General features: G+C 43.0%; 1 protein-coding gene across 20 annotated transcripts in view; it reads right to left on the bottom strand.

Moving 5' to 3' along the window:
• The window catches only part of STK33 (serine/threonine kinase 33), a 97,620-nt gene that overhangs the window by 39,153 nt on the left and 32,041 nt on the right, over positions 1–26,426 (bottom strand). For 7 of the 20 annotated variants that reach the window (XM_084854844.1, XM_084854860.1, XM_084854834.1 and 4 more), the window contains 5 exons: positions 24,969–25,057; positions 19,681–19,813; positions 17,333–17,628; positions 5,769–5,888; positions 2,935–3,048 (listed from right to left, as the gene is read on the bottom strand). In XM_084854844.1, the coding sequence (XP_084710970.1) occupies positions 2,935–3,048; positions 5,769–5,888; positions 17,333–17,572 (474 nt within the window). In that variant the 5' untranslated portion in view covers positions 17,573–17,628; positions 19,681–19,813; positions 24,969–25,057. Of the gene's footprint in view, positions 1–2,934; positions 3,049–5,768; positions 5,889–17,332; positions 17,654–19,680; positions 19,814–24,968; positions 25,058–26,426 lie in introns of all 20 variants that reach the window. The other 13 variants (XM_084854935.1, XM_084854945.1, XM_084854925.1 and 10 more) reach the window with 5 other exon arrangements.

The raw sequence follows: 26,426 nt of genomic DNA, 5'->3' as shown, positions 1-26,426 counted from the left end.
CATGTCAGAAGGTATACATCACCTGCTGGCTAAGTTCATTGCTTTTGTCTCCCACACCTAATCTTCTGCATCCTGCCATTCTATATGTCACTTGCTAAAAGTCAAGCATGCTCTAGTTTTGGCCCCTCCAAGGAACTGTCTGGCTGAGAATGGATTCTGCTTATATGTTAATGGAAAGCCCCTCTCCCCAAATGATACCTAGATAGGAAAAGTAGAAGGGCCTGTCTTCCCTCTAGATAGCAACACTTAATCCTTTCAGCATTTTAATTTAAGATGAAATGAGACATCAGGAAATGGAGACACAACTATTGTTTTTATTGTAACCATTAAACCCAGAAACACAGATAAAAAGAGGGCTAGAAGTCACTGAATTTTAGGAAAGTTTTCTCCAAGGGACAGTGCAAGAGAAAATCTTCTAAGTCCTATGTTGTCTCCTTCTCCCTTTCCCCTGTTGCCACTAGGCTCTGTTTCTACAATGCTTCAGTCTCAAGGTACAAATTTAAGACCAGGAATATTCCATTTAGTAGCTCCTATCGTCTCCCCAACTGGTCCATTAGCCAGCTGGAACTATTTTACTTCCTTTTTCTGATTTTTGCTAAATTTTATTCTGTCTTTTAACCAGGCCCTCACCAAAGCCTAAGCATCAAAGATAAACTCTGATCCCCTTATTGAACTGCTAGTGAGTCTTTCCTTCCCCACATTTCTTCTCACCACGACCAACTCCCATAGCCCTGAACATCTCCTGCTGTCCCCAAATCTCCTGCTGTCCCCAAATGGAAACCCCATTTTCCAGCAATCTTTGATCTATTTGCACCCTAACACTTGCTCTCAACCTCCCTACCCATATCGCTTCAGAAACCAATTGCCACCCTAAAACCCTCTAATTGGGGTTCACTCATGTCCATTTCCCTGATGCCTTCTCTTCTCCATATTAGGTTATACACCCAAGTGTCAGGAAAACCACATAGAGCATGTTTGCTTCTCTCTCTCTTCTAAGCCACTTTTACATATACTTGCTAGAACTATTAGTATCCATGATATTTTTAACGTTTAAGTGCTGGACCATTTACCCTTATATGTTTTAATTTGAATAAATAGTTCTTATTATTTCTTTGAAAACCCTCAACTCCAGATACTTTATTCCTCTAAATAAGATGCCCATTCCCACTGGTGCTTGTTGACGCAACATTTTTAAAATCCGTTAGATGTACTTGTGTCAAACACACACAAGAATGTCAACCAGTATACATGATAACACAGAATAGCAGGCTGTTATGTGAAATGTAAGATCTGCTCAGTCAAGAAATGGCAGCAAGCAGAACAGGCACATTGGACAGAGATATGGGAGGCTCCCCATAAGGGCCTAGTGTCGTGTCAGTGCACAAAGAAAAGTGGGGTGGAGAGAGAGGAAAAAGGACATTCTGTTATGCCATACAGAGGCCGCTCTGTGTAGGATGCTGCGGCTGTATGAGTTAAGATAATGTCCTATGTAATTTGATTATTACAAATTGGATTTTGCTATTTATTTGTTTGCTTACCTGCTTGCTTAACATGATTTTTAGGCCATCTTTAAGGGTGGAACCTTTTTAAAATTGCCCTTTATTCTAAAAGATTTATCCTAATGGGACACCTTGAACTCAAATGTGCAGAACATACGAGGCAGCAGTATGAAACAACTTATTTCACTTAAAATATCGGCAGTCTCAAAATGATAACCAACATTATGATTATGTCCCCATTTTCAAGGAACTTACAGCTCAAGACAATAGCAAGAGGACAGTAATCAATATATTCTCCAATTACAATGGGAGTTTTGGGCACATAAATATCCTATAGTAATTTAGAGGCAATGTTAAAATAAGATAATCACTGCCTGTGTCATGTCCCCTATCAAGTATACATAACGTGGTATTTTATATTGATATTGAATAAGATGTCATGAATTGAAACTTCCCCTAACCTCTTTTTAATCCTACTAACATGGTCTAAGTTAATCAAAAAGTATCCTTAGAGGAAGATATTTGTCATAGTTATTTTTTTATATTGTAGTGAAAGTTAAGTAGGGAAAGATTTTGTTTTTCTCTTTACAGTATACCTAGATTGTCTGAGAACTGATACCTAATTTAACCCTGAGAAGGAGGTATGGAGATTGTAGAAAAGAAGATCTGCCTGAATTCCTTGGTTACCAAAGGCAGGATGTCGTGTTCCCCATTGAATCAAGCTAAGAAGGGTTGATAACCTCATGATGAACCAAGGATTGTGCTTGCCTCTCTCCTGCTTTTTTGCATGATATGCTTATAAGACTGAAGGTAGCGAAAAATGGCATGGCCACACTGTTTTGTTAATTGCCACCTGTGAGCCTCTGACAATTGATGCCTAGTCAAAATGTGGATCTTGTCTCTAGAAGAGAGAGAACTGGTTGCTTGGAGACTGAAGGGCAACATAACTTTCTTTGGAAGGAGACCAAAAAAAGTTTAAAGGGAGGGAAGTGAGAAGGACTGGAAGGACAGCCATCTTTTTTTAAATGCGTGCCTGCCTGCTTTCTGGGACAAGCTGTCCCTATGTTTGCACCAGTGGGACTTAAATGGAGAGTGAGGGACACTGGGGCTACTATCCTATTCATTTTTCCTTTGTGATTTATCATTTATATTAACTTCTATTAATATTTTCATATTCTATTTTTTTATAATAAAAGAAAGAGTTTAAGTAAAGGAACAGGACTTGCACATATAATTGAAGATTTGGACAATTATTTTTGTACACAGGTGGTTCATTCTGACACAGGATCTATCAATCTCAGCTTACAGAGGGTTTTTCCCCTCCACTTTTTGGGAGATAGGTTATTCAAGCTGCTGATAAAATTCTGTTCAGAAGTTATCGTAATCCATGACAGCTGAAAACAAAAACTCTTAATTCATTACATATGATGCCTACCTTTTCCCGGTTCACTTTCTTGATTGCCCATTTTATGCCTGTTTCTTTGTGTGTAGCTTCAATCACCACACCAAAGCTGCCTTGTCCTAATTTCCTTCCAAAAGAATAAATTTCCTGCAGAAATAAATAATGAAGAAGAAGAGGAAGAAGACAAAAATTAGAAAGTGGGATTTTGTTACATAGGAATGTTCAAGAAATTAAGTTAGCACTGAAGTATGTATTGGGGAGGGGAGATAAAATATGTATCACAACATGCAAATTTCAATTAAAAAATCAAACTCTTATTTCTGAGGAAGTAAATATTCAGTTTTGTTCAATGGTGTTTCTTATACTCTCAACCAGAAATATGCTTTAAGCATTTAGAAAAACATAACCTAGAAATGAGCTATGGGAGGGGCAAGTAAGACTGAATGAATGAAAAAGAAAAAATAATTAGAATTCCTCTTTCACAAACCTAAAGCACTCCTTGTATAGTCTCAGCAAAAGGAGTTTCCTCTCCACTTCCAATTTAATACCTGTTTTACCACATGCAGGTTTTTAGCTGTAATCTAGTCCAATTCATATTCCTCTAATATTATTTTTGCTACCAGTTTGTTTTTTTAAAAAAACAAATGGCTATAAAATGATCTAAACTACTTGTCACTCACTTCTAGCTCCATATATAAATGGATTGTGCCCACCTCAGCGCCCTGCCATTTTTAGTCCAGAAATATTCACCAAGCTGCTTTATATCTTTGGCCAAGAGCAATGTGGGATGAGACAGTGTAATATGTAGCAAAAAAATTCTGATAGAAACAGTAATGCAACAAGGAATATTATTTGATACCAACAACAATAAATGTTAGGCTTTGGGACAATAACAGTGTTGACCCCTCACAAAAGGTTTCATTCTGCTTGGAAAGATAAATTAGCAGAGACATAGCTAACTGGACAATCAAGCTTCAGTTTCCCACTGCAACCATTTATTGTCATTGACAAAGGAGACTCTTCCACTATTCAACTAGTGTGGGATCTCCTGAGATCATTAATACCAACCCTGCCAGTAGTTCTAATCTAAGGTTGGCCAGAGTGAGCCCTGAGATTAGAAGTGGCTTTTCCAAGAAGCACTAATCCAAATGCCTCACTTTTGTTAAGAAATCACTTCTTTGGGGGAACACCTGGAAACTGCCCATGAATTGCCCTTTTATTTTATTTGCAGAATGTATATACCACTCTACATCCAACAAGATTCCTGAGCAGTGAACAATCAAAAAGAAAAAAAAGTCAAAGCAAAGAACAGAAACATTTAAAATCAAATTATTCCAGTAAAACTGTGGCTGGTCAATCAGGGAAAATTTGTTTAAATGAAAATGTCTTCAGCAGGTGCCAAAAACAAGCAACACCATCTGCCTGGCATCGACAGGCAGTGAATTCCACAGAGAGGAAGCCTGTACACTGAAGACTCTACTCTGAGTGGACTCCAAATGGACCGCAGGTTAATGCAGAACCACCAGGAGTGCTTCATCTGACGACCTCAGAGATCAGGCAGGCTGGTAAGGGAAAAGGCGCTCTCTCAAATATCCTGCTTCCAAGTTTTTTAGGGCTTTATACACCAATAAAAACACCTTAAATCTGGCCTGGTAGCAAATAGGCAGCCAATGTGATTCCCTCAGCAAAGGTGTTACATGCTGAAAAAAGGAGCTCCTGACAACAGCAGAGCTGCTGCATTCTGCACTTGCTGTAGCTTCCAGACCAACCTTAAGGGCAGCCCTACATAGAACATGTTGCAGTAATCCAGTCTTGGGGTTACTAGCACTGTACCGCTGTGGCCAAACTATCCATGTCCAGGAGAGGCTATAGCTGGCATATCAGTCAAAGCCTTTTGCACAAGCTTTTGCCAACCAAACCTATAACTGATCTGGGAACTGCTGAGCATTCTGAGAAGGTCCCTTTCCCCCACAAGCTTTACTGGAGCCCTATTCCCCCTTCCTAAACCTCCCCTTCTCCCCTCCCAAAGCTCATGTATCCTGTGTCCTGATTTTGCAGCTGAGTATCTGTTCTTACACTTTGGATTATCACCCTCCTTCTCTAGTTTTCAAAGACAACCTAAAGGAATATCTTCCTCTTTTATTTTTCTTCTAACCACATTTCAACCTGCAATCACCTTCTTCCCCCCAGCTCCTCTGAAAATGAAGTCACATTGTGCAACCCTGCCACAAACTCACCCTTAACCCCTCCCCCTTCCTGGGAAGCCTTCAAAATTAACCATTTAACTGCTATTTTGTTAAATTTTCTCAATAAAACTTGATTTCTGGAAAAGCTCTGATCTCATCTTTGTTGCTCCTATGAGTACCTTATGTGAACACTCCACGATCTTGACTAAACAATGCCAGTTACTCATGCTAGGCTCCCTTGCTTTTTCGTTAAAACATACTAGTTCTAGGCCAGACATACAAGAACCTGTCCCCTAGAACAGAGTCAAGCTGCAGTGGCAAACACTGACCCAAATTCCCTAGCACAACATTTGAGCTATATTCCCCCCAGCCATATTCCCTGAATACAGAAAAGTAGTCTGCAGACAGAGATGCATGTCCAGAGCAAGTGTGGTAATAACAGCATGCCCAACTTTTTCTCCCCACCTGTGCCTTGTTTTGTTTAACATTCAGCCTGGTGAAGAGCTCTGGAGAACTCAATAGCTTGCTCTTGACTTTGTGGCATTTTAGGTGGTCCTAATAAAGATACTGCCAATACGGTAGCTTATAGATTTTTTCTAAAGGACCAACACAGTTATCTACCATTGTTGTAATCTTCTTCTTAAAGTTATACCAAAAGTTCCGAGGGATATAGTTACAAACCTGAATTGCTGCTCCATCCTCTATTCGTGTGTGAGGAACTTTGAATTCTGTACTACTGCCACGAATGCCTGAGGTAATGAGCATTTTTCTGTGACAGTCTGTTAGGTCTGACTTTGACATCTTTAGGAACATAAAAAGAGAAGCATGAAATTAAAACACAAGCCATTGTTTGAAAAGCCTATACACTGTTTTACATACCTTCAAGCACATGAAGTAAGTTATATGCAAGTTATTACAAGAAAACAAGAAAATATATGAAGTGGGACGAGAACTTGAAAAGATGAACTTAATAGATTTCAAAACAACAGTAGAAATATATATAATAAAGGGTGAATAAGGAGTGAGAAAGATGTAGAGACACTTTATATAAGAATCTGGATCCCTTCCATGTAATGCTTTTGATCAATTTCAGTCAGGAAGTCCAAATTAATTCATGTTGCATCATCTTTCTTATGTTCTACTTCAGTTGCTGAAATTAACATGGTGAAAATCAGTAGTTGTATTTTTCTTTCTGGAAAACATGGCCAAAAATGCCTCCCACCAATAGAGTCTGGGTTCTGCAGTATGCCTTCCAATATCCCTCTCTTTCCTGTTTTCTATAAGAAAATGAGTATGTCTACATGGCAGCAGACAATTATACCATGCATCAACAGGTGACAGAGTGAAAGAAGAGAACTGTCAAAGCCACCCTGAATAGCATCATCCTGCATTGGTGTAGAATGTCTCAAATTCAGTGCAAGTGAGCTGGAAAAGACCTCAGCCTGAGATCTTGGAGAAGCTGCTGTAGTCACAGTAGATATTACTGGGCTAGATGAATAAATGATTTGATTCAGTTTAAGGCGAGTTCATATATTCATATGCATTGTTTCAAATAAATCAGTGTAAATGATTCTCACTGCACCTACACAAGCCTTTTAAACTAAAGCAGAGCTACATATGTGAGGAAATCAAGTAAAGAGACTATAGTTACAAATGTATTCACAACTGAGCTTATGCTAAAACATTACAGATTTGGGGCAACTTCAATAAAGAGCAATGTATCTTCTCAATTAGAGCAATTACTAGGGTTTTAAAAACATTTCTAACGAATACTACTAATAATATAAACAAAAAAAACTTAGAGCATAACATAAGGAAAGCAAAAATACTTCTTTTAGTGTGAATGACCTAGCATGTTCCCACCAGTTTCTATAGTCAAACAAGAACTACAGTAGCAGATTCAATGGCAACTAAGCTGATATGACATGGTATAAATGCCTGCATGTAAATTAATCAATTAAGGGCAAAATCCTATGGGGATAGTTGTCCACCTCCGAACTCAGAGGTGACTGACTATCCAGTGCAGGGTGGGCAGAGCAGATCTTCTCCTCCGCACTTCGGCCGCCCTGCATTTGCTGCTAGATGGCCAATTTCAGCTGTCTAGCCAGGGCTCCTTGAGGCGTGGCAGCGGGGAGAGATGCTGGACAGTGCATAGGAAGTGTTGTAATGGCACTTCCGCTGTCCCCTCCCCGCCCCCAGGAACACCCCCTTTTTGGCTGCTCCATGCTGCTCTTTCAAAGCGCTGGCTCCAAGCTCGGTTCCCAGAAAATGAAAAATCCTATGGCCGTCTAGACGCTGTCTAGCAGCCATAGGATTGCGCCCTGAGGCTGTAATCCTATGCCCACTTACCTGGGAGTAAGCCTCATTGAATTCAATAGGGTTTATTTCTGAGTAGACATGTATAAGATTGCACTGTAAGTATTAAATTAATGTGGTAACTGATGTCTAGAAAATAAACAAGTATGTGTCTAACTAAGCGAACAAGAAGATGTTAAAAATTATTTATGCTAATATGATGTGATTCCTACACTAAAGGCATCAAAGATTGGCTTCATAAACGACAATTACGATTTTTATAAAATTTACATCTTTTTTCAAAAGCAGATCAGGATATACTCCTTAAATACTGATGGCCATCTGAGATTCCCGCCTCCCAGCTGAGCCAGAGGAAGCTGCTCCAGCTGGTCTAGGGACTACAGAAGCAATCAAGCTCCCAGCGAGCAAGCGATCAGAGCAAGCGAACAGGGGGAGCAAACAGGAGTTGGCCAGGGGAGCTGCAGTGGCAGAAGAGACAAAGGAGACAAAGGCAAAGAGGTAAGTGGGCTGGAGGAAGCCCAGAGGGCTGTCCATTTCCTGCTGAGTGGCTGTGAGTTCACCAGGTGCCCCTGAGAGCTTCAATTAATTGGGGGGGGGGGTGGCCTGAGTACTCCCAGCATCTGAGTGGGCAGGAAGCTTCAGTCTGTTTCCCGTCTCCCAGCTGAGGCACAGGCTACTCTAGAACAACCAGGAAGCTAGACACAAAAAGGAAAAGAGACTATGGAAGGACAGGACTCCCCAGTGGTGGTGACCTGCAAGATGCGTGCCGTGTTTGTTTTCTTGCCTGAGAACAACATGGCCTACACGGGCAACAAGTGCAAGTTGATCACGCTACTGGAAAAAAAAGTAAGAGGACTGGAGCGGCAACTGTTGACAGTCCAGGGAATAAGGGAACACGAAGAGTTCTTGGACAGAACGGTGGAACTACAGCAGCAAAGTGAAGAACAGAAGCTAGAAGAGCAACAGCAAGCTTAGGCAGAAAAGGAAACTGCTGAGGTGAGGAAAAATGAAGTAGAGGATACTCCTTGGAAAAGGGTGACAGTTAGGAGCAGAAGAACTAGAAGACACTCATCACCAGTGGAGGCAGTGGAAGTAGGGAACCGTTTCCAGGTACTTGAGGAGGAGACTGGAGGACAGCCTGCAGAGGGAGAATTACAGGGGAACCTGCATGAGAGCAAGCAAGATGCTGAAGGTCAGCCAAGCAGAGGCAATGAAACCAAGGCCTACAGCTACAAAAAGAGAAGAGTAGTAGTAGTGGGAGACTCCATGCTGCATGGGATAGAAACCCAAGTATGTCTCAAAGACCCGTGGAGTCGCCAGGTATGCTGTCTCCTAGGGGACGGATTACAGACATGACTGAAAGGTTGCCTGTACTCATAAAGCCCACTGACAGGTATCCCTTTCTTTTCATCCATGCGGAAGCAAATGATACCGCTAAGCCGAGCTACGAAGAAATCACGTCAGACTTTGAAGCTTTGGGAAGGCAATTCAAGAACTTTGGGGCCCAGATAAGTTTTCTCATCCATCCTTCCAGTAGTTAGAAGAGGGATAGAAAGGGAAAGAAAAATACTCCGGATGAATGACTGGCTACGAAGGCAGTGCCAACATGAGAGATTTGGATTCTGGGATCACGGGCTATACTTCCTGGAAGATGGACTGTTGACAAGGGGCGGGTTGCACCTCACAAAGGCAGAGAAGAACGTGTTTGGCCACAGCATGAAGAACTTTATCAGGAGGGCTTTAAACTGAATCCTACGGAGAAGGGAGACGTAAAGTTGGGGGTAACAATGGACAAAGGCTCATGCACCGCAACGGAGGGAACAGCTCCAATAGCGCCCAATAATAGTCTTCACAAACATGTAGGAAGAAAGCCAGACCATGAAGCACATGGTCTTCGATGCCTATATACCAATGCCCAGAGTATGGGAAACAAACAGAACAAACTTGAACTCTTAATACAGGAGGGAAATTATGGCTTGATAGGTGTAACTGAGACTTGGTGGGATGACTCTCATGATTGGAATACAGCAACTGAAGGATAGAACTTCTTCAAAAAGAACAGAAGGAACAGAAAGGGAGGTGGGGTTGCACTGTATGTTAAAAATACATACCTCTGCACAGAAATACAGGAGGATGAGCTTGATAGCCCCATTGAGAGCATCTGGGTTAAAATAAATGGAGCAAAGAATAAAAGCAACATGGTGGTTGGAGTCTACTACTGGCCACCCAATCAAGGAGAAGACAAGGATTAAACTTTTAAAAAGCAAATAGCCAATGTTTCAAGGAAGCATAATGTAGTAGTAATGGGGACTCCAATTTCCCCGATATTTGTTGGGAGACAAATTCTGCAAAACATGGCCCCTCCAAGAAATTCCTGACTTGTGTGGTGGATAACTTCCTCCTACAGAAAGTAGAGGTAGGAACTAGAGGATCTGCTATCCTTGGCTTCATCCTAACCAACAGAGATGACTTAGTGGGTAAAGTAGCAGTTACAGGAACTCTGGGGGAAAGCGACCATATTATACTTGAGTTCATGGTTCTAAAGGAAGCAAAACCCGGGTGTAGCCAAGCACGTACCCTGGATTTTAGGAAAGCTGATTTCAATAAACTCAGAACAATGATAAGTAAGGTCCTATGGCAAGCGACTCTAATGAGAAAAGGAGTCCAAGATGGGTAGGAGTTTTTTAAAAAGGAAATTCTCAAGGCACAATTACAAACAATTCCAACAAGAAAAAAAGGTGGAAGACAACAGAAGAAGCCAATGTAGCTTCACAAAAAGCTTAGAGATGACCTGAAAACAAAAAAGTACACATATAGGAAGTGTAGAGAAGTCCAAGCAACAAAGGAAGAGTACAGGCAGGTAGCACAGAATTGCAGGGATGGTGTCAGGAAGGCTAATGAGCTGAGGTTAGTGAGGGATGCTAAGAGCAACAAAAAGCCTTTCTTCAGCTACGTGCAAAGTAAAAGACAGAGGAAAGAAAATGTGGTTCAGCTAATAAGGATGGCAAAATGATAACAGATGACAAGGAAAAGGCAGAAGTGCTCATTTCCTACCCTGGCTCAGTCTTCTCCCAAAAGAGGGTCTATGACCCTCTAGCAAAGGTGAAGTACAGGCTGAAGGGGCAGGATTGCAACTTGAGATTGATAGGCATATGGTCAAGGAACACCTAATTACTTTGAATGAGTTCCAATCTCCAGGGCCAGATGAACTGCACCTTAGAGTAATAAAGGAACTGGCAGAAGAACTCTCAGAACCACTATCTATTATCTTTGAGCAATCATGGAGGATGGGTGAAGTGCCAGATGACTGGAGGAGGGCTAATGTTGTTCCTGTCTTCAAAAAGGGCAAAAAGAAGGAACTACGCATGTTTAGACAGAAAGAAGTCGTACAATGCCCAGCATCTCCCAGCCAGCCATGCTGGCTATGGAATGCTGGGAGTTGTAGGACTTTTTTCTGTATAAACAGGATTGTGCCCTTAACCTGCTATAGAAAATAATGTAATGTCAGCACCACGCTCACCTCTTTAAGGAAGGCATTCCATAATCAAGGCACCACTACTGAAAAAGGCCTCTCTTTCAATGTTACATACCACACTTCTATTAAGGAAGACACATGGAGACACTCTGGTTGTAATCCACCCAGAGAACATTAGTTATTGGACCTACTAGAAATGAACGAAATAAATAAGTAAATAAATGAAGAAGAGCTTCAAAATGTGGGCAGACTGGTACAACAAGAGGTGCTCCTTCAGATTTGGCTCGTAAGTCATTTAAGGCTTTGAACATACATACCAGAACCCTGAATTGGTCCTGGAAGTGAATAGACAGCTAGTGCAGTTATTTTAAGACTGGTATAGTGTGAACAAATCTGGCTGTACCAGTTAAAATTCTCGCAGCCATATTCTGCACTAGTTCAACATGTTCAAGGGTAGCCCCACACATAACACATTACAATCATCCACCTGAGAGTTTATTAGAGCATGGAACACCATGGCCAGACTATCCCCATCCAGGAACGGCCACAACTGGCAAACCAAGCAACACTGGTAAAGGGCACTCTGTGCCACCAAGGCCACCTGGACCTCTACTGATAAAGCTGGATCTAGGTGCATCCCCAAGCTGTGAATCTGCTCTTTCAGGGGGAATGCAACCATGTCCAGAACAAGTTGAACACTGATTCTGTGGAGCCATGAACCATATACCCCCAATTCCTCCATCTTGTCAGAATTCAGTTTCGAACTCCTATCCCTCATTCAGGCCATTAGAAAAATCCAGGTACCAGTTCATCACCTGCTCTGCTTCACCTGACTTAGATGACAGAGCTGAGTGTCATCAGGATCAGCATACTGATGACACCTCACTCTAAAACCTTGGATGACCTCTCTGACTAGCTTCATATAGATATTGAAAAGCATGGAGAATAAGATGGACCCCAGAGCATGTATCATGGGGTCAAGCAGAAAACCCATCTTTTGGAACCCACTGTCCAGGTAGGAGCAGAAACCACCATAGTACTATGCCCTCTTCATTCATCCCACAGAGTTACTCCAGAAAGTTACCAATGGTTGATGGTATCAAATGCTGCAGAGAGATCAAGGAGAACCCACAGAGTCACACTCTCCCAACAGAGGTGATCCATTAGGGCAACCAAAGCTGTTTCAGTGTCAAAGCCACGCCTGAAGCTGGACTGAAATGATTCCAGGTCATCTATTTCATCCCAAAGTGCCTGGAGATGAATTACCAGCACCCTGGCCCAAAAAGGGAATACTTACAACTGGACGATAGTTATTACATTCTTCTGGGTCCAAAGAGAATATCTTATGGAGTGGCCTCACTATCTCCAGTTTCAAGGTTTGGGAGACCATTCCCTCTTGCAAAGAAGCATTAATCATTTCCCAGACCCACCCAGTCAGGTCCCTCTGGCTTGCCGTAATTAGCCATGATGGGAAAGGTTCAAGAACAGACGTGGTCAGTTCAACCCCTCCAAGTACATCCTCAGGCAACATCAAATGAAACTATCCCATATAACTAAACCAGATGGTGCTTTCAATGCTGCTCCAACAGTGGCATCAAGGTCAGAGGGAATCCTCTGAATCCTTCAAGGATTCTAATATATCCCTTCCTGGATCAAGCTGTAATAAACCTTTTACCATCCAGAAAAGCTCTGATGGATGGCTACCTGAAGATGCAATGGTGGAAGAGAAGTAACTTTGCTTCACCATCACCACTGTAATGAAGCAGACTCAATAATGAGCTCTCACTTGTGTTTGCTCATATTCACTACAAGACTTGTGTCACATGTACTAGTCATCTCCTTGCCTATTTCATTGTTGCAAATGCCCTTGTAAACTAGGGGACTATAGGACTATCTTTGCCCCTGAACACCCCTCCTGTAGAGCACTCATTGTCAACTGCCTATTCCATCTTGCTGTTTCAAAATGAAACAAGAGCACCAGCCAAGTCAACCAGGAACTCCCCATGAGCATTTGGGAATCTATCAGATTCCATAAGTCTCTGGGGGTGGATCATCTTAATGTGTCCCACACAGGTACACTTCTGCAGAGGGGAATGGGTGCTACCAAGTGATTTCACCACGATACAGGGGTCATAGAGATCCTTCCCACTTCCAGGCCACCAACCTCCTGTCCAGACAAAAATATTGGATTAAGAATGTAATCCATAAAATGTGTTGGGCTTGTGATGTGCCAAGACAGCCCCATGGTTGTCATGGCAGCCATGATGTCCAAAGCTGGCCCCACCAAGATGATCCTAGCATTAATATTAAAGTCCCCCAGGGCAAGCCTCCTTGGATTCTCTAACACTATGTTTAAGGCCACCCCAACCAGTTGGGATAGGAAGACTGATGGACAGAGGGGTAGCTGGTACACCAGCAGAATCCTAACCCGTCTCTCTGGCCCAACACCAGATACAAACACTCAGACCCAGCAGACCATCTCTCTCCTGGAGAGGGAGATGTAATCCCTATAGATGTTCTGCTATTATTTACAGGGTCAGTTCCAGAGAATAACGCCAGGTGATTGCCTCAGCCCCCTGGCAGTGAAATTGTGGGGTACAACAGGGCAGTATTTTCTCCTCGATGTTGTTTAACATCTATATGACACCACTGGGAGAGTCATTAAGAGATTTGGAGTGCTTAGTAGGGTGCTCAGCAGCTAGGGTTAAACCTGTGTTAAAAGAACTGTACTGGCTGCCTATTAGCTACCAAACCATGGTGTAGTTGACATACAATGCCCTAAATAACTTGGGATCAGGATACCTAGCAGACCACCTGCTCCTATATTCACTGAATCAACTGTTGAGATCTTTAGAGGAGGCCTTATTGGTAACATCACCAAAATGGGCCTTTTCGGCAGTTGCACCCACCCTCTGGAACACCCTCTCACACACGGTTTGAGAGGCAGAAACTGTAGTGAGCTTCAAATGCCTTTTGAAAACTTAGGTTTATATAGTCTTTTCCTAACTTGTGACTGACTGTGGCACTGGTCTACTGTTTATTGTTCTTGTTTTAAGTTAATTGTTTATTATTTTATATTGTTTTTATATTGTATGATATATGTATGATATATGGTATGGTTTTATAGTATTTTATGTGTAAACTGCTTAGAGATTTTATTATATTAAGCTGTATAAGTATCTATAATAATAAAAGAGGATTGTGTCTGCCTGTCTGTCTCTCTGTCAAAGCCATAGCGCCATAACCTTGAACCTTAGAGACCTGAAACTTGGCATGCATACTAAAGGAAGCCTAGGGCTGTGCATCTTGGGGTTATTTGGGTTTTTTTTAATGCATTAATTTTAATTACATTAAGACTGCAATCTTATGTATGTTTAGGCAAAGTCCTACAACTCCCAGCATTCCCCAGCCAGCTATGCTGGCTGGGGAATGCTGGGAGTTGTAGGACTTTTCTCTGCCTAAACATGCGTAGGATTCCACCCTAAATGTGTCTGTGTGATTGAGGCCTGCAGTAAGATATTCAGTCATTAGGTGGCAGACTTCCATAACCAGCACATAGCTTTGCAAAATTAGGGATGTACGAAAGTCCCTTACCTTTGACGAAATTTGCTTCGCAGTGGGGGGGAGGCGCTCCGTCCCTCCCTCCGAAATTCTGGCCGGGGGGGAGGTGCCCCGTCCCTCCCGCCGCGAATCCAGGCCGGCCGGGAACGCAAATGGCGGCGGCCGTAGCCATCACCGTTTGCGTCCCTGCAGTCAGCCGTGATAGGCTACGTAAATGTTTACGTAGCCTATCATGGCTGAGTGAAAGAAAAAAAAACATGCATACGCAAATGGCGGCGCCCATGGGCGCCGCCATTTGCGTTCCTTATTTTGGCACGTGTAGTCTACGTAAACATTTACGTAGACTACGGCGAAAATAAGGGGAACGCAAATAGCATACGCTATTTGCGTTCCCCTTATTTTCGCCGTAGTCTACATAAAAGTTTACGTAGACTACACGTGCCAAAATAAGGAACACAAATGGCAGCACCCATGGGTGCCGCCATTTGCGTACGCGCGGTTTTTTTGTTTTTTTTTCCACTCAGCCATGATAGGCTACGTAAACATCTACGTAGCCTATCATGGTATTTTTTAAAAAATCTAGTGTTTGGGGGGGGGTTGTTTTTGGGGGGATCACGTTTGGGGGGGTTGTTTTTTTACTGGAAATGGCGGCGGTGGCAGCTGGTCGGAAGACCAGCCGCCACAGCCGCTGCTGCCGAACCGCCTCCGAACCGCCGCCGCACCGCCGCCGCCAGGGAGATTGGCCAAAGGTAAGTCCCGTCCTGGGAGGGGGCGGGGGGGCAGATCATTTCACCACCGATTTCAGGGGTCCGAATGCACTGGCATTTGGCCTTCCCGAGATTCGTGGCGAAATTCTCTGACATCCCTATTTGCAATTGATAGTTTCAAGTGGGGGCGGGGAGCCATATCACTCTGTCTCTAAAACACTCCCTGATGGGAATGGAATGAGTAGACCCCTCCGTCAGGGGCACAGAGGGCTGCACCATGGCACGGACTGTGCCTAGAGGTGCCAGTGGCCGTGGCTTCTTTGGACAGGGCAGGCACAATGTGTCCAACTCTGACAGTTGCATAACTTTGCTTGAAGGCTTCCCTGTATAACACTAGGAGTACGTTCAGTAGTTATAAATAAATAGAATGAAAATTGTCTTAGCTAAACTCTGCTGGAGAAAGAATCTCCTCTCCACCCCACCCCACCTCAAAAAATCATAAAGCTAAGCATGCACCCACACATGCAGGTAAGGTGTCTGATAGTGAATGCCCAGCATTCCACTCCAACCACTGCTACCCCTGGCCATACATTCACTGATAACAGTGGAAAGGGCACTGAAAGAGCACTCAGACACCATCTCTCTCTCTCTCTCTCTCTCTCTCTCAATCACTGGCTCAGAGATGGAGCAGATCTGTCACTACACACACGAAGATCCACTGAATCTTCCTACAGTGAAAGGAAGAACTATTGTGTCCGTCACTATACCAGTGCTTCCCAACCTGTGCCCTCCAGATGTTTTAGACTACAATTGCCATCATCCCTGACCATTGGCTATGCTGGCTTGGGCTGATGGGAGATGAAGTCCAAAACATCTGGAAGGCATCACGTTGGGGAAAGTTGCACTATCCAACCAGAAGGAGGGAGCAAGGGAGGTTGAGGCAAGAACACTGGAAAAGCATTCAGACAGCAGTACTCTTTCTCAATTACTTCCTCATAAACAACTACTGTGCATTCCAAGTCCAGAGACCCTGTATTCAGATTCTGACGATTACTTGGTCTCCCCTTTTTCTTTCTGCAGGCAGCTCTCCAACAGGTGCTGTAGAGAACAGGACTTCCACTACAGGCCACAGCAAAAATCAGGTAACAAGGCAATCTGACACAAATCATCCATCCCTAGCAGTGACCAAAGCTCTTCCAGCTGTTCCTCTGTGGGATTGCTAACCTACGTGTTCCACACAGGCTCCTGCACCTTTGCAAGTTCCATGACAGGTAGCAATGAAAACAGAGAAAGCATGAAGATAGAGCCATGGTGAACAAACCACTTCCTACTCTGCTGTCGTGCTAGGGTAAAAGGTTGGCGACCCCATCTATCTTTGATGCTGTTCAGTAAAAGCTTTCACTTTGTCACAGCTGCTGTTCCTTTGTCACTGGGAGTTAGCAGAAAGGGATCCCCTTCCATTACCCTAGGTCAATCTCACTTCAAAATGGGACTTTGACTAGGAGGGGATCAATTATTTTTCTGCTACTAGGGCTCTAGGTCAGTGAGCCCTCCACTCTCTGCCCACTCAGGCTCCAGTGAGAGCAAGGGGGAAGCCCCTCAGAAATGACCAGAGGAAAAGTTACCGCTGCCATGATAAATGATGCAGTCAGTTGGCAGGGTGGGGAGGAAAATGATGCCTACTTGGCAAATAACTAGCAGGGCCGGCCAGTTAAGCAGAACAGCATATGGAGGTGGAGTGATCACTTGAGTTTCCAGGGAGAGAGGAGGCAAAAGACTACCTAGCCCATGTAGGAGGTAGGCAATGGACCCATGCAACACTCTCCCTGACTGACTGGCTCAACACTCCATCAGATGTGCCTGTGTGGACTGGGCCACATCCAGGGCTTGAGCCTGGTACCTACTGCTGGAAAGACCACTGCTGTTTCACAGGGTTAAGGTTTTTTATGCAGCTACGTGGTCCTGGCACATATGGCTGGGCACCATGTCCCATGGTACATCTGTCTCCTGTCTGTTTCTGTGGCTGAAGGAGCAGGGTGTGCAGTGTAGGTTTGAATCCTGACAGCTCCCTCCCATTCACATCTGACATGACTGCTGCTGGCTAAGTATCCACAAGGCGGAAACTAATTTGAATATGTATCTTGGAGGAAAAAAGAGAATAAAATCTCTTATGTTAGTTTGCTTACGTCTCCTATAGGAGATGTTTGTTTCTTTGACGTGCCTTCTTCAAATCCTGAACGTTCATTTCCTGAGGCTGGAGCAATCGCTGAATCTGCGGTCTCTACTACAGCTCCTCCAAAGCACTCAGGGTCCTTTTTGCAATGGGGGCAAAAAAATACAACATTGCTCGGTTGAAATGATGCAGAGCACTGGGTGCATTTTACAGTCTTCTTTTCCTGACTGAGATCAGCCATCTGTTTGGTCATGTAGGTCCTGCTGTGCAAATTAAAGAGTAGCACAAAGATTGGCACCTCTGTGTCCACTGTTGAAGGAAGCAGAACAAAAAGCTGAGAAAAGGAATTGGAAGGTCACAGTTAGTAGACTGGTGGCATAAAAATGTGTTGTGCCTGTCAATGGCTGTCAAGCAACAACAGTTTTGTAACAACAGTACTGTAATACAGACCTTTGATACAGCAAATTTATAGAATCAAAGGTGAAAATATGTGACTGTACAAATGTGTTACAAGCAAACTAGCACAGTCATAGAATTATGGGAATTTTTCCACATATAAAAATATAGACAACAAAGACAGGAATGCTTGTAAAAAAACACATTTATAAATTAACCATTATTTAAAATAAGATCTTCCTGAAATGAGACACAACGAGGAAGAAGTAAGTATTTTGTCCTTGGTTATTTTTTTAAAAAGTTACTACAGGAGCAATCTTATGGCCCCTAGATAGTGTCTAGAGGACACAGGATATTTTGGATTCCTGGATCCGAGGCCAGAGACAGCGCTCTGACCTCAGACCCCGGTCCGAGCTCCCCACCCCTCCCCCACTCCCTCATAGCCAGCGCAGAGCGAACTGCACTGGCTGCCTCTACAAGCTCACAAACACGAGCTTGTAGAGGGGTGAAAGGGGGCATGCCAGCAGGAGGGGAGGGGAGAGGACTGGGGTCGCAGGGATCCAAGCCATCCCCAGGCGTCCCCAGCCTCCTTCCCTCTCCCTCCCTGAAGCCTCTGCTAGACGGGCAAAAATGCAATGCACCTCCTGCTATGCACTGGATACTAGTAAGCCTCCGAGTTCAGAGGCTTATGAGTACCCAGGGCAGATCCAATAGAATTGTGCCCTAAAACGGTAAAACTAAAAGAGAGAAAGAACTATCAGTGCCCTGTGTTGTAATATCTAATATAAACAATGCATGATATGATGTCATCATGCTGTGCATCTCCCCCCCTCTGCCTCACATAATTGGCTGGTGGGGGTGGGTGGAGAAAAACACAGTGCAATGATGTCGTGTTGTTTGTAATAGACTTTACAAAGAACAGGAAGCAAAGAGACATTGAGCAGAGGCAATACCATATAAAAGACGTTATAAAAAACATCCAGTTTGTCCCTAAAATTAGTAGCATTTTTAATTTTCTGGACTTGTGCCCACATTTCTATTGAAGGATTCTTCTATCTTATTTACTGCTCAATCCTACAAGCATTCTAAATTTTTCTGTAAAACTAGAAACCCAAAATTCAATCATAAAAAATAACATACACCAACTGGTTAATAAAATCTGCTTAAATGATCAAGAGGCAACTCTACCTAGGGAATTTGGGGAAGGGTGCGGAGGTTGAAATCACATGTCCCTTCTTTTTTTCCATCGCATTCATTTTGTATGATTTTTAATATAAAAAATGAAGACATACAAAAGGTAGAAAACATAACCAATATTTACATATACAAGCCTATTGTATAAATTTGCAGAATATCTTCCACTGAAAGTGAATTTCTCTCCATCTCGAAAACTCTGCTGTTAAAACACCAAACCCAAACACGACTCAAAATTAAGAAGTCAGGACAATACCTACCTCAAGCTCTGTTTGCCTTCAACACAAGCTGGTCCCAAAAACCTTGTTCTACTAAATAATTTGTTTCTTGGTGGGTGGGCAGGGGGATCTTAATCAATCCCTCCTTTTTTCTTAGACATATATAATATCTCAAATTAGCTCTCACAGGTTGTTTGCAGGGAAAGCAGCCCATGCTCTCATTTAATACTAAAGTAGCAGCACCAGAAAGAATCCCTATAAAAGCAGGAACAATTGTGCAGATTTGCATTATCATTATGACTGCTCATCCCACCCCATGTAGAAATGCATGCAAGAGGCCAAAAAAACCCAAATGGGTACTGTGTGGGCCACAAACAGAGCCAACAAAAACACCCTAAACATGTCATTTACCTAAATCTAGGTAAGCAGAAAGAACGATTGATCTTGATGCTTTCAATTTATAAAAGGGGAAAGTAGTGCTGCACTTTTATAATCGAACGTCAGATGGAATGTTTGTTAAGTACAACCTAAAAACACACACAAAATATCTTACCTCATAAACTGAGGGCCATGATGAAATGGGTAATACTGTCATGGAAGGGAGCAGAAGCAACACTGGATAGAGAGAAATCACTGAACTCCAAAACTACAGACTAGATTCAATCATCCTACTGTTCATGAACTATCTAAAACGAAAAAAAAAATCACAAGGAATAAAAACTGAATGCTACAGAAGTAAATGTGTATTTGATTAGGTTACATGTATTGATAGGATGTGGGGCCTTGGACAGAAAGTTGAAGAAGATATTGACAGGTAGCCTACCTGTAACTGTAGTTCTTCAAGTGGTGTCTGTGACTTACACGTATGGGTTATGTGCCTGCGCAGAACGGTCATTAGGAACATTCAGAGGTAAACAGAGTTTTAGGTGGGAGCCCCACCAACCTCCACTGTGCACACTCCAGGTGTGGCTCCCTCGTGCCTCTCAGTTCTGAGTCCGCCACAGTGGAGGAATAAAGAAGGCAAGGCTTCGAAGCGGGGAAGAGGGTGGGCTGTGTGAGTTCACAAATGACCACTCAGCAAACCAGTTACAGGTAAGCAACATGTCCTTCTTCTTTGTGGTCTCTGTGACTCACAAATATGGGTGGCTGAAAAGCAGAGACTTATTGGTGGAAGGAGTCTCTGTCATGCCAGAATCAAAGAAAAGAACGCTCTGCCAAAAGCCACATTGGTGTGAGCTCTGTTATCCAGGCAGTAATGTTTGATGAATGCAGATGGCTGAGCCCAGGTCGCTGCATTGCACAGTTGTGGGAGCGAAATACCTCTGAGGAAAGCAGCAGAGGATGCCATGGCTCTATTTGAGTGATCCCTTACCTGTAGGAGGGGTCGAGAGGTGTGCCAGTTGATAGGCTAGAAGTATGGTGGAAACCACCCATTTGGCAAAGCATTGTGACAACACCAGGTGGCCCTTCCTGGGGCCCAAGTGGCAGATGAAAAGATGGGTAGAATCATAGAATAGGAGGGCTGGAAGGGGCCTATAGGACCATCGAGTCCAACCCCCTGATCAATGCAGGAATCCAAGCCAAAGCATCCCTGACAGATGGCTGTCCAGCCTCATCTTGAATGCCTCCAGTGTGGCATTTCAGACTACCTCCCTAGGTCATCGGTTCCATTGTCGTATTGCTCTGACAACCTTTCGAGTACTTGAAGAGCGCTATCATATCTCCCCTCAGTCTTCTCTTCTCAAGGCTAAACATGCCCAGTTCTTTCAGTCTCTCTTCATAGGGCTTTGTTTCCAGTCCCCTGATCATCTTTGCTGCCCTCCTCTGAACACTCTCCAGCTTGTCTGCATCCTTCTTAAAGTGCAGGGCCCAGAACTGGACCCAGTACTCCAGATGAGGCCTAACCAGTGCTGAGTAGAGGGGAACTAGTACTTCCCGGGATTTGGAAGCTATGCTTCTATTAATGCAGCCCCAAAGAGCATTTGCCTTTTTTGCAGCCACATCACATTGTTGGCTCATATTCAGCTTGTGATCGACAACAATTCCAAGATCCTTCTCGCTTGTAGTGTGGTTGAGCCAGTATCCCCCATCTTTTAACTGTGCATTTGGTTTCTTTTTCCTAGGTGCAGAATTTGGCATTTATCCCTATTAAATTTCATTCTGTTGTTTTCAGCCCAGCGCTCCAATCTATCAAAATCACTTTGAATTTTGTTTCTGTCTTCCAAGGTATTAGCTGTCCCGCCCAATTTTGTGTCATCTGCAAATTTGATCAGCATTCCCTGCACCTCCTCCTCCAAGTCATTAAGAAAAATGTGAGTACGGCAGGGTTGTATACTCTCACCTTACCTATTCAACCTGTACGCAGAACACATCATGCAACGTGCTGGGCTTGATGAAGCCAAGGCTGGAGTTAAAATCGTTGGAAGAAACATTAACAATCTCCGATATGCAGATGATACCACTTTGATGGCTGAAAGTGAGGAGGAGCTGAGGAACCTGATGATGAAGGTGAAAGAAGAAAGTGTACTCAGTACTGGTTAGGCCTCATCTGGAGTACTGTGTCCAGTTCTGGGCACCACACTTTAAGAAGGATGCAGACAAACTGGAGAGGGTTCAGAGGAGGGCAACGAAGATGATCAGGGGACTGGAAACAAAGCCCTATGAAGAGAGACTGAAAGAACTGGGCATGTTTAGCCTTGAGAAGAGAAGACTGAGGGGAGATATGATAGTGCTCTTCAAGTACTTGAAAGGTTGTCACAGAGAAGAAGGCCAGGATCTCTGCTTGATCATCCCAGAGTGCAGGACACGGAATAATGGGCTCAAGTTACAGGAAGCCAGATTCCAGCTGAACATCAGGAAAAACTTCCTGACTGTTAGAGCAATACGACAATGGAAACAATTACCTAGGGATGTGGTGGGCTCTCCCACACTGGAGGCATTCAAGATGAGGCTGGACAGCCATCTGTCAGGGATGCTCTGACTTGGATTCCTGCATTAAGCAGTGGGTTGGACTCGATGGCTTGTAGGCCCCTTCCAGCCCTACTATTCTATGATATGATATGATATGATAATTCTGAGAGTGCCTTGGACTGCAAGAAGATCAAACCAGTCCATACTCCAGGAAATAAAGCCAGACTGCTCACTTGAGGGAATGATATTAAAGGCAAAACTGAAGTACTTTGGCCACATCATGAGAAGACGGGATACCCTGGAGAAGATGCTGATGCTAGGGAAAGTGGAAGGCAAAAGGAAGAGGAGCTGACCAAGGGCAAGATGGATGGATGATATTCTGGAGGTGACGGACTCGACCTTGGGGGAGCTGGGGGTGGTGACAGCCGACAGGAAGCTCTGGCGTGGGCTGGTCCATGAAGTCACAAAGAGTCGGAAGTGACTGACCGAATAAACAACAAAAGATAGGAGCAACATTAGCCCTCCTCCACTCATCTGGCACTTCACCCGTCCTCCATGATTACTCAAAGATAATAGACAGTGGTTCTGAGAGTTCTTCTGCCAGTTCCTTTATTACTCTAGGGTGCAGTTCATCTGGCCCTGGAGATTTGAACTCACTCAAAGTAATTAGGTGTTCCTTGACCATATGCCTATCGATCTCAAGCTGCAATCCTGCCCCTTCAGCCTGTACTTCGCCTTTGCCAGGGGGGTCATAGACCCTCTTTTGGGAGAAGACTGAGCCAAAGTAGGAACTGAGCACTTCTTCCTTTTCTTTGTCATCTGGCTGGGAAGAATGTGTTTGGCCACAGCACGAAGAATTTCCGAAAGGGTAGATTTCCAAAAGGGAGATGTCCTATGGATGTGAAAAGAAAGTCCCCTTCTGACATCTAGAGAATGAAACTTGACCTCCATTGGGAAGGTAGGTTAAGGAGGAAGGTTGGCAGTACAGTATCTTGAGTTAAGAGGAATTGTGAGACAACCTTTGGAAGAAAGGAGCAGTCCAGTCATAGCACTACTTTGTCCCTATGAAAAGTAAAGAACGGTTGGTCATGCCATAAAGCACACAATTTGCTCACCCTTCAAGCTGCTGTAATGGCAACAAGAAAAAACACTTTCATCATGAGAAGCCTAAGGTCGGCCATGGCCATAGGTTCAAAGAGTCCCGGGAGGGGACAAAAGGATTTTTAGAGATATTTTAGCTGTGAGGCAAGAGAACGTTCCAGATGCTGCTAGTCACTGCAGTGGATGAAAAGAAACTGAGAGGCAGGCAGGAGACATGCCCCGGGCATGCACAGAGCAGGTGGGCGGGGCTCCTACCTAAAACTTTGTTTAGTACTAGAATGTTCCAAATGACGTTCTGTTCAGGCGCATAACCCATATGTATGAGTCACAGAGACCACGAAGAAGAACCTTTAGATCCCTTCGTCTATGAATATTCATAGAATAACATTCAATTTAAGAAATTGTTTATCAGATCTTATACAATTCCAACCCCACAGGGATGAGTTTCTTCTTCCCTCTCTTCACAAATACATGGGGGGCGTAGCTCTTTTGCACTACACCCCCCAGTGCCTGCCCAGCTAACTTGTGGGTGGGCAGGTTGCTCTCTTCTCATATGATGGCAATAGCAGTGCTGACTGCAGATGGGGACATGCAAGGTGTGTCTACAGTTTCAGTTGTAAGGAAAAGAAAAATAGTTTCAATTTCCAAGACACAGAGATTCCACATTTTAATACCGCATCTCTGTTTAAAATTTTGTACATTATGTCCCAGCTAAGTCAAAGCACAAGTGTTGTACAGTATAACCATGCTATCCTTTACTAATAAGTTGCACCAACTTTATTATGGAGCCTGACTACTCATGAGGTCCATTTTTGGTGCAGTACACACTTCCTGCTCTCAGACTACTGCTTGGATAATGGAATGCTCCCTAACTATACAGAAGTTGGCCATCCCTGACATATGGTACATCAATGAGTTTAATGGTCAAGCATGCTAAGTGAGAGTGTGTCTTATCTACCTCATAGATACCAAAGAATAATTAACCTAAAGAATCTGTCATATTTTTTTGTGTTAGCCAACCATATCAAATATGTAGTCTCATTTTATGCATAGTGAGCCCAAGTACATTTTAAAGCATTCCTAAAATACCAAAGAAGAAGAACAAAGCAACAGAACTAAATACAAAAGTGATAATCTAAACAAATGCAGGAGTAAGTATTCATTATTATTCTTTCTGGACAGGTCACATCTTTCAGTAACCAAAATAAAAAGATCTAGAAAATCTTTACAGGTTAAAGCCTGCCCACTGAGTTTTCCTCAGAATACTATAGCAACCAAAGTGATACTTAAGGGCGCAACTCTGGGTATATTTAGACAGAAAAAGTTCTACAAACAACACCCAGCATTCCCCAGCCAACCATGCTGGCTGGGGAATGCCAGGTGTTGTTTGTAGGACTTTTTTCTGTCTAAACAATCATAGGATTGTGCCCTAAGTATTGGTATCATTTATTAGTTTCTAAAACCAGTAGTTGCATAGCTAATAAAACAGTCCAAAATACTATGTAATTGTAGCCAAGCCTTTAATCTCAGCTAACAAAACCAAAACCTTTTATTATTTTTGATTTCTAAGAGTACATTCATTCATAAGCAGTAAGTACAACTAGCTCTGCAATTTAAATTTAAGTCAAGTTTTAGATTTAGAAGTATTTTAGGGATGCAACTACAGGCCAAAACCAATCATTGTCAAAATTGTCTTAGGGAAATAGGTTTAATTTGTTCAACCACATTATATATGTTAAAAGTTACATATATGTTATATATCTCAAAGTATAAAGCTCCCATGCTATTATTTTATTTTATTACATTGCCAAAATATTTCAATTCACTGACTTATTATAATAGTCAATCTGCTGAAGGTGACCCTGAAGTTTTCTTCTAAAACAACAACATTCAAATTCTGTACCATGGCAATATAGATTCTGTAAGAAAAACCAGAAAATTATTTGAATGACACAATGTGGAATTCTGTAAATTTCTCTAATCTTAAATCCTAACGCCCCTCCCCCAATGTTGATGGATAGAAGGGATTAAGATGGCACATTGGTGCCTCTCCAGCAAAGAGAAGCACCACTGGGGGAGACACTGCCATGACACAGGCCCCCATTGTACCTGGACCAGCAATAGCTGGCAGAAAGCCCTGAAATGGAGAATTCTACGAGCAAGGAGACTGCTTTGATCCACTGGATCCAAAACCACTCTGTTCCCTGGGTCTGGCCCAATCCGGGACCATCAGCTGTGCCACCCTGGAGCTAACATAGGAAGAAATGCACACATACACTCACACTCACCTGCCACCCTGGCTGACGTGAGCCAGCAGGACTTGGAATGCAGTGGTGGACTTGCCACTCCACTCCTCCCTGGGTCCACTTTGGATTGCTCTGCCCATTAGCATGATCGCTGCAAATAGTTACCTTACTTGCAGTGGAATTTGAAGATTTAGGCAGAGACTGGGATGATGCAAATGGGGCAAGGGGGAAAAGAAGGGTACTGGGATGCTGAAGGTATCAATGGAAGTGGGAGCAATATAAGGGGAAAGCACCTCTTGGCAGGAAGATATATGAGGAGATCTGGGGCAGGCATGAAAACCAGAGAGTGATTTACAAAATCTTTAGTCTGATGGTCCTATCAAATGTTTTCAAGACTGACAATGAATATGAATAACAAATCCAAAATTTGCTTGATCCTCCCAGACAGTGATAGCATAAATACTGGTTTGATCATTATCCTTTGTGCTAAAAAAAACTGTAAAGAATTATTTTCATGTGTTACTGGTTTAAAAGGTTTGGGGAAACCAATTAGGAAGTGTTAATATTAACAGGAAAATACCTTTAATGGGCTAAAAAAAAAAAAAAGGAAAATGCACTTCTAGCATGGCAGCAAGTTCATAGTGCAATACTGAGGTACAAAGTATAATGGAGAAAAACTGAAAGAGGAAAGCCGGTTGTTCATTTGAGCATTGCAATGACCTTGAATACTCATCACAAAAATGGAAGCAAATATCAGACAATTTTAGCAACTAGTCAGAGGAAAACATTATTTGAATAAATAGTTTCCATGAAAAGAAAATTCAACCATGTATTCTCTTTTGCCTATGAACATTCCAATACCCTACAGTGGATCATATTTTTCTTAAGTGAACACAATTCTGATCTTATATGATATAAATTCTGGAGTAATTCCACTGAAGCCAACGCTGTTACTCTAAGTTTAAGTATTCTGGCTCAGTGTGATTAAAATCAATAGAGCGCATCATTTGATGATACCACTTCTCAAGAAAAGGCAATAAGC

This window comes from Heloderma suspectum, chromosome 1 (assembly GCF_057233095.1).
Source record: "Heloderma suspectum isolate Gila_16-S chromosome 1, 16-S_ref, whole genome shotgun sequence".
In the NCBI taxonomy this organism is placed as follows: Eukaryota; Metazoa; Chordata; class Lepidosauria; order Squamata; family Helodermatidae; genus Heloderma; species Heloderma suspectum.
The sequence above is the reverse complement of the archived record's forward strand: the minus strand, read 5'-3'. Positions and strand labels throughout refer to the sequence as shown.